General features: G+C 44.6%; 2 protein-coding genes across 7 annotated transcripts in view; both read right to left on the bottom strand.

Moving 5' to 3' along the window:
• Positions 1 to 4,517: 4,517 nt before the first annotated feature.
• Positions 4,518 to 8,462, bottom strand: LOC140191601 (uncharacterized). The gene is made up of 2 exons (XM_072249143.1): positions 8,173 to 8,462; positions 4,518 to 7,510 (listed from the first exon to the last, which is right to left on the bottom strand). Exons 1-2 carry the CDS (start codon positions 8,408 to 8,410, stop codon positions 7,056 to 7,058), a joined length of 693 nt encoding a protein of 230 aa, XP_072105244.1. The 5' UTR covers positions 8,411 to 8,462; the 3' UTR covers positions 4,518 to 7,055.
• Positions 8,463 to 8,489: 27 nt separating this feature from the next.
• Positions 8,490 to 21,590, bottom strand: part of LOC140191598 (homeobox protein Hox-C8-like) — a 129,691-nt gene continuing 116,590 nt past the window's right edge. For all 6 annotated transcript variants that reach the window (XR_011883852.1, XR_011883856.1, XR_011883855.1 and 3 more), the window contains exons 3-4: positions 9,694 to 9,897; positions 8,490 to 8,678 (exon numbers count right to left, since the gene is read on the bottom strand). The gene's annotated coding sequence lies outside the window, so the exon portion shown is untranslated. The remainder of the gene's footprint in view (positions 8,679 to 9,693; positions 9,898 to 21,590) is intronic.

The raw sequence follows: 21,590 nt of genomic DNA, 5'->3' as shown, positions 1-21,590 counted from the left end.
GTGAACCTCTTCTGCACTCTCTCCAAAGCCCCCACACCCTTCTGAGCAACCCTATCAAATTATAATTTTCTAAGAGACTGGACAGGCTGGGACTGTTTTCCCTAGAGCAAAGGAGGTTGAGCAGTGACCCTCAGGTTCATAAAATCACGAGAGCCGTAGATAAGGTGGGTGGTTACAGTCTTTGTCCCCAGGGTAGGGGAGTCTAAAATTAGAGGGCACAGGTTTAAGGTGAGAGTGGAAAGATTTAAAAGGGACCTGAGCGGCAACTTTTCCCATATAAAGGGATTTGGAATTGGTTTATTATTGTCACCTGTATTGAGATACAGTGAAAAGCTTGTCTTCCATTCTATTCATACAGATCAGGTCATTACACAGTGTATTGAGGTAGAACAAGGTAAAACAATAACAGAATGCAGAATAAAGTGTAAAAGCTACCGGAAAAAAGTGCAGTGCAGGCAGACAATATGGTGCAATATCATAATGAGGTAGATTGTGAGGCCGAGAGTCCATGTTATTGTACAAGGGGTCCATTCAATCGTCTGATAACAGTGGGGTAGAAGCTGCCCTTGAGCCTGGTGATATGTGCTTTCAGGCTTTTGTATCTTCTGCCAATGGGAGAGGGGGAGAAGAGAGAATGTCCAGGGTGGGTGGGGTCTTTGATTATCCTGGTTGCTTTACTGAGGCAGTGAGAAATGTAGACAGAGTCCATGGAAGGGAGACTGGTTTCCGTGATGTACGGAGCTGTGTCCACAACTCTGCTGCTATTTCCGATCATGGACAGTCCTGTTGCCAGACCAAGCCACAATGTATCACAAAGGATGCTTTCTATAGTGTATCAATATAAATCTGGTGAGGGTCAACAGGATCATATTTTTTGAGGAAGCAGAGGTGTCGGTAGCTTCTTTAGCTGTAACATCAATGTGGTTGGACCAGGACAGGTTATTATTGATGTTCACAGGAGTGTGCACCCCTGCCCCCCCCACCCCTTTCCTGAAGTCAATGACTAGCTCTTCTATCTTGTTGACATTGAGGGAAAGTTTATTATTGTGACATCATGTCAGTAAGAAACATAGAAACATAGAAAATAGGTGCAGAAGTAGGCCATTCGGCCCTTCGAGCCTGCACCGCCATTCAGTACGATCATGGCTGATCATCCAACTCAGAACCCTGTACCAGCCTTCCCTCCATACCCCCTGATCCCTTTAGCCACAAGGGCCTTATCTAGCTCCCTCTTAAATATAGCCAATGAACTGGCCTCAACTCTTTCCTGTGGCAGAGAATTCCACAGATTCACCACTCTCTGTGTGAAGAAGTTTTTTCCTCATCTCGGTCCTAAAAGGCTTCACCTTTATCCTCAAACTGTGACCCCTCGTTCTGGACTTCCCCAACATCGGGAACAATCTTCCTACATCTAGCCTGTCCAATCCCTTTAGAATTTTATACGTTTCAATAAGATCCCCCCTCAATCTTCTAAATTCCAGAGAGTATAAGCCTAGCCAATCCAGTCTTTCATCATATGAAAGTCCTGCCAACCCAGGAATCAATCTGGTGAACCTTCTTTGTACTCCCTCTATGGCAAGAATGTCTTTCCTCAGATTAGGGGACCAAAACTGCACGCAATACTCTAGGTGTGGTCTCACCAAGGCCTTGTACAACTGCAGTTGTACCTCCCTGCTCCTGTACTCGAATCCTCTTGCTATGAATGCCAGCATACCATTCGCCTTTTTCACCACCTGCTGTACCTGCATGCCCACTTTCAATGACTGGTGTACAATGACACCCAGGTCTCGTTGCACCTCCCCTTTTCCTAATCGGCCACCATTCATATAATAATCTGTTTTCCTATTCTTGCCACCAAAGTAGATAACCTCACATTTATCCACATTAAATTGCATCTGCCATGAATTTGTCCACTCACCTAACCTATCCAAGTCACCCTGCATCCTCTTAGCATCCTCCTCACAGTTAACACTGCCACCCAGCTTCGTGTCATCCGCGAACTTGGAGATGCTGCATTTAATTCCCTCGTCTAAGTCATTAATATATATTGTAAACAACTGGGGTCCCAGCACTGAGCCTTGCGGTATCCCACTCGTCACTGCCTGCCATTGTGAAAAGGTCCCATTTATTCCCACTCTTTGCTTCCTCTCTGCCAACCAATTCTCTATCCACATCAATACCTTACCCCCAATACCGTGTGCTTTAAGTTTGCACACTAATCTCCTGTGTGGGACCTTGTCAAAAGCCTTTTCAAAATCCAAATATACCACATCCACTTGTTCTCTCCTATCCACACTACTAGTTACATCCTCCAAAAAATTCTATGAGATTCGTCAGACATATGAATTTTCCTTTCACAAATCCATGCTGACTTTGTCTGATGATTTCACCGCTTTCCAAATGTGCTGTTATCACATCTTTGATAACTGACTCTAGCATTTTCCCCACCACCGATGTCAGGCTTACCGGTCTATAATTCCTCAGTTTCTCCCTCCCTCCTTTTTTAAAAAGCGGGTTACATCAGCCACCCTCCAATCCTCAGGAACATAGAACATAGAATAGTACAGCACAGTACAGGCCCTTTGGCCCACAATGTTGTGCCGACCCTCAAACCCTGCCTCCCATATAAGCCCCCACCTTAGATTCCTCCATATACCTGTCTAGTAGTCTCTTAAACTTCACTAGTGTATCTGCCTCCACCACTGACTCAGGCAGTGCATTCCAGGCACCAACCACTCTCTGAGTAAAAAACCTTCCTCTAATATCCCCCTTGAACTTCCCACCCCTTACCTTAAAGCCATGTCCTCTTGTATTGAGCAGTGGTGCCCTGGGGAAGAGGCGCTGGCTATCCACTCTATCTATTCCTCTTATTATCGTGTACATCTCTATCATGTCTCCTCTCATCCTCCTTCTCTCCAAAGAGTAAAGCCCTAGCTCCCTTAATCTCTGATCATAATGCATACATTCTAAACCAGGCAGCATCCTGGTAAATCTCCTCTGTACCCTTTCCAATGTTTCCACATCCTTCCTATAGTGAGGTGACCAGAACTGGACACAGTACTCCAAGTGTGGCCTGACCAGAGTTTTATAGAGCTGCATCATTACATCGCGACTCTTAAACTCTATCCCTCGACTTATGAAAGCTGACACCCCATAAGCTTTCTTAACTACCCTATCCACCTGTGAGGCAACTTTCAGGGATCTGTGGACATGTACCCCGAGATCCCTCTGCTCCTCCACACTACCAAGTATCCTGTCATTTACTTTGTACTCTGCCTTGGAGTTTGTCCTTCCAAAGTGTACCACCTCACACTTCTCCGGGTTGAACTCCATCTGCCACTTCTCAGCCCACTTCTGCATCCTATCAATGTTTCTCTGCGATCTTCGACAATCCTCTACACTATCCACAACACCACCAACCTTTGTGTCATCTGCAAACTTGCCAACCCACCCTTCTACCCCAACATCCAGGTCGTTAATAAAAATCACGAAAAGTAGAGGTCCTAGAACAGATCCTTGTGGGATACCACTGGTCACCATCCTCCAATCTGAATGTACTCCCTCCACCACCACCCTCTGCCTTCTGCAGACAAGCCAATTCTGAATCCACCTGGCCAAACTTCCCTGGATCCCATGCCTTCTAACTTTCTGAATAAGCCTTACCGTGTGGAACCTTGTCAAATGCCTTACTAAAATCCATATAAATCACATCCACTGCACTACCCTCATCTATATGCCTGGTCACCTCCTCAAAGAACTCTATCAGGCTTGTTAGACATGATCTGCCCTTCACAAAGCCATGCTGACTTTCCCTGATCAGACCATGATTCTCTAAATGCCTATAGTTCCTGTCTCTAAGAATCTTTTCCAACAGCTTTCCCACCACAGACATAAGGCTCACTGGTCTATAATTACCCGGACTATCCCTACTACCTTTTTTGAACAAGGGAACAACATTCGCCTCCCTCCAATCCTCCGGTACCATTCCTGTGGACAACGAGGACATAAAGATCCTAGCCAGAGGCTCAGCAATCTCTTCTCTCGCCTCGTGGAGCAGCCTGGGGAATATTCCGTCAGGCCCCAGGGACTTAGCTGTCCTAATGTATTTTAACAACTCCAACACCTCCTCTCCCTTCATATCAACATGCTCCAGAACATCAACCTCACTCATATTGTCCTCACCATCATCAAGTTCCCTCTCATTGGTGAATACCGAAGAGAAGTATTCATTGAGGACCTCGCTCACTTCCACAGCCTCCAGGCACATCTTCCCACCTTTATCTCTAATCGATCCTACCTTCACTCCTGTCATCCTTTTTTTCTTCACATAATTGAAGAATGCCTTGGGGTTTTCCTTTACCCTACTCGCCAAGGCCTTCTCATGCCCCCTTCTTGCTCTTCTCAGCCCCTTCTTAAGCTCCTTTCTTGCTTCCCTATATTCCTCAATAGACCCATCTGATCCTTGCTTCCTAAACCTCATGTATGCTGCCTTCTTCCACCTGACTAGATTTTCCACCTCACTTGTCACCCATGGTTCCTTCACCCTACCATTCTTTATCTTCCTCACCGGGACAAATTTATCCCTTACATCCCCCAAGAGATCCCTAAACATCGACCACATGTCCATAGTACATTTCCCTGCAAAAACATCATCCCAATTCACACCCGCAAGTTCTAGCCTTATAGCCTCATAATTTGCCTTTCCCCAATTAAAAATTTTCCTGTCCTCTTTGATTCTATCCTTTTCCATGATAATTATAAAGGCCAAGGAGTGGTGGTCACTGTCCCCCAGATGCTCACCCACTGAGAGATCTGTGACCTGACCCGGTTCATTACCTAGTACTAGATCTAGTATGGCATTCCCCCTGGTCGGCCTGTCCACATACTGGACACACTTAACAAATTCTGCCCCACCTAAACCCTTGGAACTAATCAGGTGCCAATCAATATTAGGGAAGTTAAAGTCACCCATGATATGTTATTTTTGCACCTTTCCGAAATCTGCCTCCCAATCTGCTCCAGAACTAATCCAGAATCTAAAGAGTTTTGAAAAATTATCACTAATGCATCCACTATTTCTTGTGCTACTTCCTTAAGCACTCTGGGATGCAGACCATCTGGCCCAGGGGATTTATCTGCCTTCAATCCCTTCAATTAACCTAACACCACTTCCCTACTAACATGTATTTCCCTCAGTTCCTCCATCTCACTAGACTCTCTGTCCCCTACTATTTCCGGAAGATTATTTATGTCCTCCTTAGTGAAGACAGAACCAAAGTAGTTATTCAATTGGTCTGCCATGTCCTTGTTCCCCATGATCAATTCACCTGTTTCTGACTGTAAGGGACCTACATTTGTCTTAACCAATCTTTTTCTTTTCACATTATCTATAAAAGCATCTGTATTCTTGAAGTCGAGATGTTCCATCTGATCCCCGTGCATCATGTACTCCTTTACGCTGGGCGTTCGGTGCGAGGGAGATTCTGGCACCTGTGTTTGTTTGTTTTCTTTCTTTCTCTCTCTCTCTCTCCCCCTCTCCCCCTCCCTCTCACACACAGCCTTACCACACAAACCCAGTGAAGTCAAAGAATCCTTGGTTTGACCGGCGATCTTGATTTGACGGTGGTCTGTGCCGAGAGCAACACCCCATTATATAACCTCGCTCGCTGCAAACTTCCCACACTTCCCCCTTGTCTGATGCAGTTCTCCTGCACCTTCCTGCATCCCCCACCACTTCATCCTGAGGCTGGTACTGGTGGCATCTCTCCTATCTCCGATTGATTATGTACATCGAACGAAGCACAGCAACAGGTCCTCTTGGGCCCACCATGTTGTGCTGAACTAATTAAATGCCTGACTAAACTAATATTTTTTACCTATAGGATGTTCATTTCCCTCCATTTCCTGCACATCCAGGTCTCTAGCTAACAGCCTCTTAAACGCCTCTATCCCAGCTGCCTCCACCACCACCACGGCGTCACATTCCAGGCATCCACCAACTCCATATATAAAAGAAAACTTGCCCCACACATCTCCTTTGAATTTACCACCCCCGGAAATGTCTAATATCAGAGGGCATGTGTTGAAGGTGATTAAATGCATGCCTTCTGATATTAGACATTTCCGCCTTGGGGAAAAACATACCGATTGACTACTCTGTCAACACCTCTATCAGTCTCCGCCACTCCAGAGAAAACAACCCAACTTTGCCCAACTTCTCATTACAGCTCATGCTCTCTAGTCCAGGCAGCATCCTGGTGAACCTCCTCTGCACTCTCTCCAAAGCCCCCACACCCTTCATGTAATGGGGTGACCAGAACTATACTCAATACTCCAGAGAGTGAGGCGGGAGTGGAGGAGAAGATGCTATAAGGCCAGGATTTTGATTTGGCTCTGGCACGAGTTATCAGTGGTTGTGTCTGTGTAGTGGGCTAAACGATAGACTGTGTGTCTATCTGTGCATATGCGTGTGTGAGTGCTTTTGTATCTAATCTGTCTGTGCGTCAGTGCGTTTGTCTGTATGTTAGTCCAAAATTGTGTGGCTATAGATGTGATTGCGCTTGTGTGTGCACCCTTACGCCTATGCATGTATATGTGCGTGTGTCTGTATGTGTTTGTCTATGTGTGTATCTGCCTGTCTGTGAGGTTAGGTGATGCATGTGCGTGCGTGTCTCTCTCTTAGGTTGTTTGTCTATCCATGCATATCTGTACGTGTTTGTGTGTATTTGCCCGTTATGGTGTGTGTGTGCGTGCACGCGCATTTGTGTATGAGTCTCAGTTTATGTCTGTGTGCATCAGTGTGTGTCTGTGTACAGTATGTATTAATATATGTATGTACACCTGATGTAATATACATGTGTGTATATGAACATAGATAAAATTCATAAGCCAAACGCGCCTATGCCACATGGACAAATGCTCACATTCATACACCAAGCCAGTGAGCCGTACAGTCTTTACACAATCAATATATATTAGAATCTGAGCAGAACGTAGAAAACATCCGTGATATATACAGTGCAAAAGGGCGCAGGCTGCTCGCGACGACCCCGTCCTCAGAGGTAGATGAGCCGGGGGCCGTGCCGCGTCCAGTCTGTGTCCCAAACGCCGCAGAGTCCATCCTGCGGCCCGAGGCTTAGCTGAGCCGGGCTGCCACTGTAGTTGGCCGGGATGTCGCTGGGGGAAGACGGGGCGCTGGAGAAAGGCGAGGGCGAGCGTGCCAGTCTGCTGAAGGTGGGCGGGGGACAAGGGTCGACGGGGACGGGGTCTCTTGGGGGCCCAGGCGCTGTTCCACCGGCCCAGTGCCTCCACCGCGCTGCCTGCTTGTGCTTCATGCGGCGATTCTGGAACCAGACCTTGACCTGGCGCTCAGAGAGGCGGAGAAGGCAAGCCATTTCCCGGCGCCGCGGGCCTCGCACGTAGCGGCTCAGGTGAAACTCTTTCTCCAACTCTAAAAGCTGCGCGCTGCTGTAGGCTGTACGGGCTCGCTGGCCCGGCTCTTCGGCCCTTCCTGCGGGCAGGGAGCGGAGGAAGGAGGGAGGGGACGAAAAGGGCAAGATGGGGTGAGGGGAATTAGGGAGAGAAAGGGGAAGAATGAAGAAGGGTGCGAAGAGCGAGAGAGTGAGCTGTTAAAAACCAGAATTAATGTCAACCAACGCTACCCCACTCCCCTCCTGTCCTCTCCCTTCCCCTTCAGGCAAAATAAATTGCTGGTGTTTTTGTTTTTTGAGGTGGGGTGTGGATGGGAGAAAGTTTGGAAAGTTTGTCCGCAGCACCCACATTTAGACACACAGCAACACCCATCACAAACGCACAGCGAGGTGCACACAGGAGGCAAGGTGCATAAATTCACCACACCATGGCAACATTTCACCTCTCCTCCCCACCCCCACCACTACCACCTCCTCCCCTTGCCCACTTCCAGTCTGGGGCATCGGAGACAATGAGACGGACAAGCAGAGGAGATGGCGGCGCGCCCCAGACAATAGGACGCGCTTGTTAGCACTCTCTCTCTCTCTCTCTCACACACACACACACACACACACTCTCACGGGGTTGTCTGGAAGATAGGAATGCGAATCTCATTAGAAAAATGTGTGGTCGGGTGTGCGGGTGGTGGGTGGTTGGGGAGGGGGCGAAGCCGGTGAGACAGTAGGCGGGCGAGAAACGTACCTGGGTGCAGCGAGCTATGCCGGGAGACTCCGCGGCTTTCCTTCATCCACGGGAACACTCGCTCTGCCCCGGCCGTGGCTCCGGACCAACTGGCGGGACAGTCCCGGGCGGGAAGGGAAGCCGACGAGCCACGGACGGCGGTCGGGGCGGCGACGAGAGGCTTGGGCGGCCGGAGCAGAGACGAGACGGGCAAGGCGCCGTGCGAGGTCAGCTTCCCATAGGGCAGCGTCTTCTGCATCACGTCCTCGTCCCCGTCCCCGTCCCCGTCCCCGTCCCCGTCCCCGTCCCCGTTCCCGTCCACCGCCCTCTCCCCAGCGCCACCGTCCCCTTTCACCACCTTCCCGAGCCCACCAGCCTGGCGGTGGGATCTTCCTGTGCCGTATTTGTCAGCGCGAGTGCGGGTAGGAGTGGGTGGGGTCTTTCCGTGGCCCGATGAGAGATTAGATGCGGAGGTCATCCGGAGTCGCCCTCTCGCTTGATGTCCTTCGCCAGGCTGCAGGTGATACCTGGAACCAGAGATTCGAGAGAAATTGGGGTGGTGTGGGATGGGGACGGGGGATGGAGGGGTGGAAACGTGGGAAGGAGAAGAAAATAGAAGGTTAACTCGACTGGGAGTGGTCTGGGCTTCATCGCTTTACCACTATTCCCTGCTTATGTGTTAGCTACCTGTGAGCGGTGTCCCTTGGGTGTGTGAGAGAGGGACGAAGACGCAAGAGGGGTTAGAGGTGGACTGATAGATAAAGAGAGAGCGACAAAGAGGGAAGCATGGAGAGGTCTGAGATGGACGAAGAGAAAGTGAAGAGAGGTGGATAGATAGAGAAATGGGAGGTGAGAAGAGAAACAGAGATTTGGATGAATAGAAATACAGCGGGATGGAGAGAGGGGAGAGATGACAGAGAAACAGATGGGTAGAGAGAGCAAAGAGAACGAAATTGGGCGGATAGTCAACAGGGGATAGGTAGAAAAGGAAATACTGAAGTGGATAGATAGACAGATAATGAAAGAGAATGGAGGAAAGGGATAGAGAGCGGAGGAATGTATAACTAGAGTGAGAGGAGGATAGATAGAAATTGACAGATGCAGAACAGGATAGAGCAGAGAGGATGAAGGAGAGAGGTGGAAGAGATGGGTTGATAGAGGGGAGAGAAGGAAATAGACGAAAAGATTGAACTGGATGGGAGAGTAAATTACGTGGTGTCGGGGAATAAGAAGACGGGAGTGAAGAGAGGAAGAGGTAGGGAAGGAGAGGAGGAAAGAACACTTCTAACAAGGCATAGGGATAGTGGTCAAAGTAATTACTTTTAACATGCCTATTTACACTTGTGGCAATGAAACTGTATTCCTCCCAACATAACGATTTTTTTTTATTTAAGTGCAGATCATGTGTGTGTGAGAGAGAGCGAGAGAATCTGTGTGTGTGTGTAAAAAATGAGACCCGAGCATGTCAGATTAAAATAAATTCGCTGTCAGTTTAATTTGCTTGGCTGGAATTTATTATTATTATTATTATTATTTGCTTACCCGTGTGTCCGTGGCCGCGTCTCTCCGTGCGGAATTTAAGGAGGATTTCATTCTCTCTCTCTCTCTCTCTCTCTCTCTCTCACACACACACAGACAAACACAAACACACTGGTGTGACAAATTGGACACTCAAAGGTTCGCCAGGAAACGGTAACACGTCAGACCTCCGTATCTCCCGCGATTTCCCTCCCGAAGCGAGGTTTACTAATATGAGAGAGAGAGAGGGAGGGAGGAAGAGAGAGAGAGAGAGAGAGAATAAAATGTTCTTCGTTCAGTGAAATTTTATTGAGCGTCTTTAATGAGCCGGCATTCGGTTACCACTCGAGTCCGGGCAGCGTGCGTCGGCATATACAATCCGTGAGCGAAACGGAAAAGAAAATACTAAGGTTTTTATATCCAATAGTAATGGGGGAAACCTGCCTCTTTTGGTCTGTTCGACACGTTTCCGAAATACAGGGGCCTGCGAGACAAGATTCTGAGTCTCATTCTCTTGCTCACTTATTACACACACAATTTTAAAAAGTCCATATCGCCTGACACTTTTGATTTTCTTTAACTGGCAGACTCTTATATTCTGTAGATCGTACATACATTTGTTTGTAAAAGACATTTTACAAATGCATATATACCCATTTTTATGAACTCGGTTACATAATAACTCAAGGGCACTATATATACATAAGCATATAAAGCTGTAGACCTAAGCTTTCATACATTTTATACATTTGTTTGTCCTTCACTAATTATATATAAATATCTATTGTATTATTTATCGGAATTAGATTTATTATCACCTTCAGGCATACTTCCATTTATAGAACATTTTAATGAAATGCATACATACATATTACAAAAGGGCTTCTACTTTTCAAACCACATGTATAAAACCGCATTTTAGGCACGCGTTACATCACATTTTATGTACAGATCTGTTCACGTTTGTACACATACACACTAATAAATTATACATCTACACTATATAAAACCAATTTCAAAACGCATATGCTTTAATGACAACCATAAATCTTATACTTTATATGCATTTATTTCTATGATATTTCCACATTTACACAGGAACAAAACACTTTATACAGACACACACACAACACACACCCTCACACACACACACAAACGCACACACACACACACACACACACACACACACACACACACACACACGATCTCTATCCCAAGATTACACAGAGGACAATTCACAATTTTTCTCCCCTAAATCAAATCTCCCCTCGAGGCGCGTTTGACATTAATTCGACGTCAGGGATGCTAGTGACATCACATCGAAAGAATTACTCGATAGAAGCATCATTTCCCCTATCAACCCTCGATCAAATATAACAGGGAACAGGCAGCAAACCATACCATTTCACTGCCTGTCCGAACTGTCTGTCTTTCTGTTTCGCTCGCTCCCTGTCCGTCTTACAGAAGACGCCGGGGCCGAAGCTCGGCAGCCTGAACGTGTAACAGCAACAATAAAAAAAACCTCAACCTTTCCATGTCGCCAAATGAGAAAAATGTCCATTTGGTCTCTGAAACTTATCGGCAATCTATAATTGAATGCCTCCATAATAAATAGATTACAAGCGTTCTTTAAAAGAATGAAACTCGCCGTTTAACAGTGGGATCATGCTATCCACAAACTCTCTGTTTCTGTCCTTTAATTTTCTGGGCAGAAGTGTTATCCACATCTCTCCCCTCTCTCGCTCGCTTCTTCCCGTTCGACAGACAGACGGACAAGCACGACCCGGTCACCGAGGATTTGGTGACGGCGAGATTATTTCTCGCGAGCAATTCTCGTGTTAAGCCCTTTAGAAAGCCCATCGCTCCCGAGATAATCTTACAACTATAGTTTCCATTAGAACCACAGAGCAAGACCGCACAGAAGCAGACTCTTCGGTCTATCACCTCCACGCCTGACCCTTTTTGCTGACCGACATCATTCCCCTTTTCTCCCATGTATCACTGTCGCCTTGCCGTTTAAACACTCAATTAAATCCAATGCCATCTCCTCTGACACCAACCCCTCTCTCTGTAAAAAACAATCTATGTTCAAAAAAAAATCTTTCTTCATAATAAAAATACAAAAGAAGGGACGTTGCAATTTTGTTACATTCAACCCTGTTAACAGTAGATACAAGAGCCTGAAAGCACGTACCGCCAGGCTCAAGGACAGCTTCTGTCCTACCGTTAACAGACGCGAATGGTCCCCTAGTACGATAAGATGGACTCTTGACCTCACCATCTACCTCGTCAAGGACCTTGCACCTTATTGTCCGCCTATAACTGTGACACTTTATTCTGCATTCTGTTATTGTTTTCCCTTGTTCTACCTCAAAGTACTGATGTGATGAATTATCTGTGTGGATGGCATGTAAAACAAAGTTTCTCAGTACATGTCACAATGATACACCAAATTACCTATTAAAAAAAAATTAACACAAGAGATTCTGCAGATGCCGGAAATCAAGAGCGACAGACAAGAAATGGTTAAGCAGCATCCATGGAAATGAATAAACAGTCGACCTTTCAGTCCTGATGAAAGGTCTCGGCTTGAAAATCGACTGTTTACTCATTTCCATAGATACTGCCTGACCTGCTGAGTTCCTCCAGCATTTTGTGTGCGTTGTTCCAATTTAATTTACCCAATTTTACCGCATGTGGCAAAGTTTTATCGAGTGACAGCGTGGCCTCCTAGTTAATCATGTCCTCTGAAGGTTCAGTAAAAATTCTGATAATTTATTTTTATTTTGTTCTAAAATCGACAAGTTTAGATCTTCGTCCCGCGGAACGTAAAAAAACTGCAAGGACGATTAGAAATCGGGTTCAATTGAGGAGTCCATAGGCGACTCACCAGAAAAATATATGTTTATTTTCTTTTATAATAGAGGTTGTTGTAAAAGCTTAACACATCACCCCTCGGACGTGGAGCGCGCGCGCACATACAAGCATTAACGTAGATTTTTTTTTGTTTGAATATAATTGTAATTCTGCTGAGTGAGACCCTCTCACGGAAATTAATGAAGATTAGTACGGGGGCCGTGCGGACGTGGGCCCTTGTTTAACGCAGAAATTAGGCGACAAAATTACTCTTTGCAGCTATGAAGGCATTTCTAAGATTTCGACTCTCAAACGCAACCTGCTCCCTCAAACACGGCTGTGAGAAGCGCGGTGGGGCAGTGCGGAGGCCCTTGTTTTACGCAGAAATTAGGCGATATAATTATTATCAGCTACGAAGGTATTTCTAAAAATTCGACTCTCAACCGCAACCCACTCCCTCAAACATCGCTGTGAGAAGGCGCATATCCACATACACACTGACGCGGACAAACACACACACACACACACAATCCTAATCCTTAAAGAAAAAAATTCCAAGATGTTTGACCTCTTGATGAACCGCAGTGAAGACCATCATAGATCACCTGAACTCACATCCTGTATCGAGTGTGAATCATATAGATCCACGTAAAATTGTAAGGGGAGACTCACTTTTTTAATATAAGGCACAGAGTGACGCACACACAATCGTTCATCCACACAGACGCCTTCCCTTACACACTCTCTGTCACACATTTTCCGTCCCTCTCTCACACGGGTACATAACACTTCCCCCCCCCATCCCGCCCTCTCTCGCATACTGTCGCATAGACACTCTTCCGCATAGACACTCTCTCAAACGCTCACCACACATTCGCTCTTCTCCCTAATCTCTCTGTCTCACACACACACACTCCATTACATCGCCCTTCCTCGCGTTCTCTCTTGCGCACACATACATTACAGGTTTTAATGTCGCCCTTCCTGACTTTCTTCTTCTCATCTTCTCAGACAATTTCTCCCGGAGGAGGACAGAGAGAGAGAGAGATAGCGAGAGAATAGACAGCTTTTTCTTGTGCGAATCAGTAACCTAATATGGAGTCAGCGTTCAGACAGAGGCGATGAAAGGCCGTTCTTTCCGAATCTTTTCCTGTCAAGGAGTTACAAAATTTACAAGCTGTTTTTTAAAATGTTGCCAGCTAGGCAAACAAAAAATTATTGCAAAACTCTTTCTTTTTACCTGAAATATGATTTCATAATAACAATTGTGGTTTTAAAATTGTTCAGTATTTTAAGAATTTAATAAAAAGATCACAATCAGTTAAGATATATTCTAGCTTTAAAAAATCCAGTCGCCTCCCGAAGTGTTGTTTTAGAATTTGGGCTGGCTACAGCGATTTAATTCACAGATAAATACAGATTATTTTACAACAAAAAAACATTTTAAAATTCGCCCGGCTCACGATTTCTCAATTTGTGGGACTAACCCTTCTTTGACTCATTTCTCGTGCCAGACCCAACCACCCGCTTGTTTGTCCTCTGAAAATTATGCGGCTTACTGAAATAATAATAATAAATTGGAAGTCAAAATTTAAACATTCCTATGTTACATTTTAATTTTAAATAAGGACAGCTATTTATATTATATCGGCTGAACAACGGCACGTGGGGAGAATTTGTGTTTAAGATATATACTGCACATGCATATGTAATAACATGCATATGTAGTAACGTATTTATATACAGTAACAATATGTAACCTATGTATCGTGTAACGTATTAGCAATTAGTGACGTTTATATGAAAATATGTTACACGGAATAGACACTTGTATTACTTATTTTACATATACCATTTTATAGTTTTTAAAGTGTACTATAATGTCCTTAACATACCATACACGTGTATAACACAATCTATATATAAAATACTACCATTATTGATATAAACATATACATATAAATACAATCTATATATACTATAAATTATGCACATGTACAATGCTCTCATATAATACACACATAACAATGGCTACGTTGTGCTATCATGTGTCTTACGTAATGTTAATATGTTTAAATATAAAATGTAACATTACAAAAAGTTTATGTTATATTACACATTATGTATGTCGCACTTGTATAACAATTTATATGCTATGTGTATATTATGTGAAGACATTATTGGTATAATCTACAACACATCTAAAGATTACGTTACATGGGGTGTCTGTGATATGTAAGGTATTAACGTTATGCATAAAGATTGCGATACATACATGTGTAATATAAAATAAAAATCGCATTTCACGTTCATATGACACATGCATGTGTATTTTTAATATATTTAACGTTATGGCTAATAGCTATTTTTAATATTAGTAAATAAATAGTTAAATATTAAGGACGTGTACAAGATAGTATTTTGTATTAAAGTAAGATTTTATATTTCCCTGTCGTAGATTTAAAGATACAATCGTGCAATGTGATATTTTATTTGGGATGTTAAATAGTGCAGTGTATGTGTGTGTTTTGTGTGCTAACACCATATAAATACAAATTTGTGAAATCGTAGCTTTTTTTTAGTTAACAAACTCAATTCTCAGGCGAAGGGAGTGAAAATAAAGAACCAGCAAGGCTTCGCAGCCGAGCCGTTTCTTAACCGGGCCGTCTTCGGCCGGTTTACCGACGCCCCGACAGACTCAAATCCCGCCACCTGTAGTTTGTGTGAGATTATGTTCGGACACCGCGGAAATCGCTTGGCACGGACAGGAAGGGTGACAGGACCCGCTGGACATCCCTTGCCCCAGTAGTAAACCCCTCATTAAACTGCAGACGTAGAGCTTAGCAGTAATCTGATAATATATTAAATAACAACAGACAGGCACATTCGCAATTATGATTGTGCATTATATAGACACGCTCATATGCTGCAGTGGTGTAAAATATATCATACACTCAGTGACAGGCAGGCAGACACATGCGCGTGGACACACACACACACACACAAACAAGTACGCACGCAGACACAAACACATATGCAATTGGCATGCATATTCATAACAGTTTCAGGTAGGCGCACACAATCAAAAATGCATTCATCAAATTATAGACAGGTGCATGCAGGTATTGCGAGCACGTTATAAATGTAAAATATATATAATAATAACGAGATGCACGCAGATGAATACGGGTTGCACACGCAAACACACACACACACACGCGGACCCACATTTTACAAGTATCCACACACACTAATAATCTGACGTACACAAGTACACCTTCTTAATAATTATATAACGAAAAGATGTAACCATATATACTAGCAATGCTACAAATTATCACAATTAATTACCTAATTGCACACGCGGAAAAGGAAGAGGAATATCGATAAATATAGGATTATAGATAAATAAATAAATAAATAAATACGTGTTTTATAGACAAAGAGACGTTCAACACACGCGGTTATGACCGCAAAATACACCGATACTGAGTGATTTAAACGCACGTACAACGTTGGCAAGAATTACGAATTAAGTTAGATTTATATATAAACAGAAGCTACATACAGTATATGAAATTATATATGTGTGTGTGTGTGTGTGTATGTGTGTAAATTATATATTGCTTTTAACATAATATATAATTAACTGTTGTAACCTATGTAAGTCACAATATATAACACCATAATCACATGATATATATGGTGTATGATATATTTATTAATGTTATTATATTTCTTACATTGTATTAAAACCAAATACAATGCACGACAATTTCACATATTAATATACAGCATTTGATAAATATACATCTTAGTTAATTCATAACATGTATAGACTGGACAGAATTTTTTTTCTCTCTGTCTCTCTGTCTCTGTCTGTCTGTCTCTTTCTTTCTTTCTCTCTCTCACACACACATACATACACACATAATCCATTACAGCAAAATCAATAACCAGTGTTTGTTAGAATACACTTCCCCCCAAAAAAATTAATTACTGTCTATACACACACACACACACACACACACACACACACACACAGTATATGTATATTTTAAAAATCAGCAAAGTGGGTGTGCCATTCGCGCATGAGGGCGGTAGGGAGTTTGTTTTGAGGTTACGGCTTTTGACAGAGATCGTCCCTCCGATCCAGCTGAATGAAATGCTTTTTAAAGATTATATTTCTAAAACTCAGCAGCACAGATGGGATTTATTTCAAGGGATTCCTTAATACCAGAGTCGGGAGAGTCCTAAGAGCTTGTGTTGGGCCTTGGCTGCCGTTCTCAACTCGCTCCCATAACGAACTCGTCGCCTGTTGGCCAATTCATAAATTATTTATTACCACGTGGCACCTATTGTTGTAAATTTTACCAGCTCGAATCTTTGACATTAGATGAATATCTCAGTCAAGCGAAGAGCAAGTTAAAAAAATCGTCTCGGAGACGCAGTGAACATTATGCATTTATTTCACCGCTCCTTAAAACAGCCCTCCCAATAGTTTCATCGTGACAAACTTAACATGCCTTCAATATTTTTCTCCTCCGCCATCAGATTTCCGAACAGTCATGAACTCATGAACTGTTGCATTTTTCCTTTGCACTATTTATTTCTGTAAATTTTTACGTCTTGCACTGTACGGCTGCCACAAAACAACAAAGCAACATGTCTCGAGCCTTTTAGTTGAGTGTTGATAGTGGTTGCGTTTCACCAGATTGTCAAACTTCTGTAGTACTGGGTTCAAGCAACATGGTCGTTTACGGTACTCGGGTAGATTTACGCCAGCGCTGTCTCTTCGAATTAGTTGCACTTTGATCCTTTATTTTAAAATCAATTAAATTCTCCTCTAGAAACATTTTTTAAAATCCAGTTAACCAGGATCCCCCACCCCGCTTTCAACCCGTAAAATAAGATTATGACCAATGGATTAGCCCATGCAGTTTGAGGATCCTTGTCGACGACGCAAGAAAATATAACTCAGGGGGAAACACAAGTGAACAGTTCACTCTTCATTAAGTTCAAGATATGCATTGCTGATACCCCTAATTTTATGTGGGTGACCGAAATGAAGGCTTTATCGATTAAGAGTCCTTATGATGCAATCTATATAAACACACACACACACACACACACACACACACACACACACACACGAGTCCGCCACTTACGACCGTAACAGAGATACCACTCAACAGCGAGAAATCCTGAGAATATCACTCTGCAAGACTACCTAATTTCAGGAGAGCCGGGGTAGGGGTAGTTCCTGGTTAAGGGTGGGTAAGGAGCGTGGGGGGGGGAGGTGGGGTTGGAAGAAGATTTTGGATGGGAGGGGACTACTTTATGTCGCCCCAATTCCCGGTCCATTGTTGCTGAAATGCGCCGGAGGGCTTTGAAAGGCTTCTGTGTTGGTCCCTCGCCCTGGTGGTAACCCCCCACACCCGCCCTCCCTTCTTCCTCGTCAATTCACAGCTTTGGCAGTGTCGTAAATCTCCCTGGGTAATTAAACTGCGTGAGACTCCTCTGCCTTTTTTTCTCTCTCTGAAATGACAATAATCGCCAGTGATACAAATTCAGTTTGTAGTTTTTTCCCCTCCCCGCTAGAACTGCGGCTGGAGCAGATTGTCTCCGGAGGGCGAAAAGAAAGGGTCTGAGAAAGGTCACCCCCCCCCCCACACACACACACACATTCCCCCAGGAAATGTGGCCGCAAGCTCCAAAGTCTCGTTACAACAAGGGAGAGGGAGAGGGAGCGTCCTAGTGAGGCTGGGTTCCTCGGGCGTTGCAACTATGAGATTGGAATTGATGGCTTCGTCGGGGCTCAGAGTCAGACCTATGGCGCGCAGCCTCACAGGGGTTACACAACACGGAAACAGGCCGTTCGGCCCAGCTGGTCCATGCCGACCAACATACCCACCTAAGCCAGTCCCAGCGTTCGGCGCATATCCCTCTAAACCAGGGTTTCCCAAAATGGGGCCTAAGGACTCCTCGGATAATAGTAGGGTCTCCGGCTTAAAAAAGTTGGAAACCCATATCCCTCAAAACCTTTTCTATCCATGGATCAGTCCAAATGTCTTTCAAATGTTGTTAATGTACTTGCCTCTACCACTTCCTCTGGCAGCTCATTTCATACAGACCATCCTTTGAGTGAAAAGTTGTCCCTACTAAATCTCTCCCTTAAAACCTTAAACCTGTGCTCTCTAGTTCTTGATTCCCCAGTCTTGAAAAAACTGTGCATTCGCCCGATCTATGCCCATCATGGTTTTATACACGTTAATAGGGTCACCCCTCATCTCCAAGGAACAAAGCCCCAACCTGCCCAACCTCTCTCTATAACTCAGCACTCGTATCCCAGACACATCCTTCAATGGAAGGAGGCATGGGGAGGACTGTGCGGAAGGGCAAGAGATGATCTGACCAGTAACTGTGGTTGTATGTGCCACCACAACTGACCACCCACACATACACAGATCACTGTGTAAAACTGACCCATTGCAGGTAAATCTTGTCAATGTGCATTTTGAACAAAGCCTCTTGCACTATACTAAGTCCATTCACTTTATCACTGGCCCTCTCACTCCATCTCTGTTTCTGTTACACTCTCTAATTCATTCATATTTAGGTCCATCTCCCTTTTTGTCTTTCTTCCTATCACTCCCTCTACTCCTGTCCCTGTCACCATCTTGCTCTACTTTTCTCTCTATACCTTTATCCCCCTCCTCTACAACCCCACTCTCTGTCCTGCCTCCCTTTCTCTCTGTCTTCTCTCTGTATCCCTCTTTCTCTACCATCCCCTCTTTACTCTCTCTGCCTCTCTACCCCCCTTTACAACCCCTCTCTCTACTCACAGCCTCTCTCTTTACCATCTCATTCCACTTCTGTAGTCTCTTTTGATTTATCTGTTTCCACTCAATCTCTCTCTCCCCATGCTCTTGTTCCCTCTATTCATCCATCTTGCTGTGGTTATTTATTTCTGTCTATATAGACATATTTATCTATCCATCTATCAGTTTCACCCTATCTCTACTTCTTCCCCCATCTCTCTCCTCTTTTTCATAATCACACAAGCACGCGCGCGTGTACACACACACACACACACACCACACAGAACACTAGGATCTTCTGATCGCTAGGACCGGTTTGAGACAACAGGAATTATTTGTTGTTTACAAGGATAATAAAGTGAGGTGTAATTATCATTTCCAGGGAAGGATTTTGCTGTCACTGTTGCATCCTCTGTGCTTGATCAGAAGAGGGATGTGTGGATTGGGAGAAGGTTGATGTGTGATGTGTTGAGGGGCTGGGGTGACGAGAAAGTGTGTTGGGGGGGGAAGGGAGAGAAAATTGCAGAGCTGACAGTTCTGTTAACAGTAAATTGTTTAAAGAACAATTTATCTCAGTAGAGCAGATGTGAAAATGACAGAATAAGCCCATCAAGGCTTGAGAAATTAGAACAAGGGAGAGGTAGGGAGAGAGAGAGAGAGAGAGAGACAGAAAGACAGAATGCAAAAACAAGTGAGAGGGAAGGGGAGCGTGTATGAGACAGAGAGGAGCAAGAGTAGGAAAGATGGGGTGTAGCAAGAGAGTATGGGTAACGGAATAGAATAATAGAATATAACAATTACTGGTTGGTCTACACTTGGAGTACTGTGTACATATCAGGATTCCACTTTACAGGAAAGATGTGGTTGTGCTGAGGAGGTTGCAGAGGAGAGGAAGAGGGTCAGCAGGATGTTGCCTGAATTGGGAGACTTTAGTTATTTTAGTACTGGACAGGCTGGGCTTGTTTTCCCTGGAGTGTGTGTGTGTGTCTGTCTCTAACTTTATTCATCCATCTCCAGCCAGTATGAATGGACAGTGTTGTGTGCCATCATGCACTGCTCATCTGTCTGTTCTGGTCTCTCTCTCCTTCCACTTGTTTGCTCTTCTCCCACGTGTCACCCATCCATCCCTCTGATGTGTCCTCCTGTCGATTCACCTCAGTCTCCTCAGGAAGTAGAGGCGACTCTGGCCCTTCTTGTACACAGCCTCTGTGTTGGTGCTCCACTCAAGTCTGTCATCCAGGTGCACCCCCAGGTACTTGTAGGTCCTCACCACATCCACGTGCTCACCATCAATAGTAACAGGGAGCAGTGCAGGCTTAAGACTGATTTAAGTCCCTCACCATCTCCTTTGTCTTACTGATGTTGAGCTGCAGATGATTCAGCTTGCACCATTTGACAAAGTCCTCCACCAGGGCTCCGTATCCATCCTCCTGCCCTCCCTTTATAAACCCAACTATTGCCGAGTCATCAGAGAATTTGTGCAGATGACATGAGTCAGTGTTTTATTTAAAGTCTGAGGTATACAGGGTAAACTGGAAGGGAGCCTGTGGGGGCCCAGTGCTGCTTATAACCATGTCTGACACACAGCTCTGAGGCTGCACAAAGTTTAGAGAGAGAAATTCGGCTTAGTCTCTGTTTTGGGAAGAGGCATTCTGTCCCTCTGTCTCAGAAGTGGGTGATTGTAGTGGGATTAGTGGATTGCAGAGAGAAACAAAGAACGGTACAGCACAGTACGGGCCCTTTGGCCCACAATATTGTGCTGATCTCTGTAGACCTACTCCACCATCATTCTAATCCTTCCTTCCTACACAGCCCTGAACCCTCAATTTTACTTACATCCAAGTGCCTATCTAACAGTCTCTTAAAAGTCCCTCATGTATCACAAGGGCAATAGATAGGGTGAATGTGCCCACAGATATTTCCCCAAAGGTTGTGGAATCAAGAACAAGATAGCATAGTTTTAAGCTGAGAGGAGAGGAACCCGAGTGGCTACTTTTTCACCCAAAGAAAAACTGTAAAGGGATGTGGGCCAGTCACAGGTATGGGGAAATGGTTTGAATGGAGATTTTGGTCAGCATGGAGCAGTTGGGCTGAAGGGCCTGTTTCCATGATGTGGGTCTCTCTCCATCATTCTCTCCTTGTGCATTTCTCTACATCTCTCTGTCTTCTCTGCTTCTCTCTCTCTCCCTCTCTGTGCCAAAAATTAAAGAAAATCCTGTCCTGTCAGGAATGTGCCATGGGGGG

The sequence above is a fragment of the Mobula birostris genome, chromosome X, assembly GCF_030028105.1.
Source record: "Mobula birostris isolate sMobBir1 chromosome X, sMobBir1.hap1, whole genome shotgun sequence".
Lineage (NCBI taxonomy): Eukaryota > Metazoa > Chordata > Chondrichthyes > Myliobatiformes > Myliobatidae > Mobula > Mobula birostris.
Note: the sequence above shows the minus strand (reverse complement) of the source record. Positions and strands in the feature narration are given on the sequence as shown.

Coding starts and splice junctions, on each gene's coding strand:
- LOC140191601 (XM_072249143.1), bottom strand. CDS start 8,410: ATGCAGAAGACGCTGCCCTATGGGAAGCTGACCTCGCACGGCGCCTTG. Junction 7,511..8,172: donor GCATAGCTCGCTGCACCCAG/GTACGTTTCTCG, acceptor CCCTGCCCGCAG/GAAGGGCCGAAGAGCCGGGC.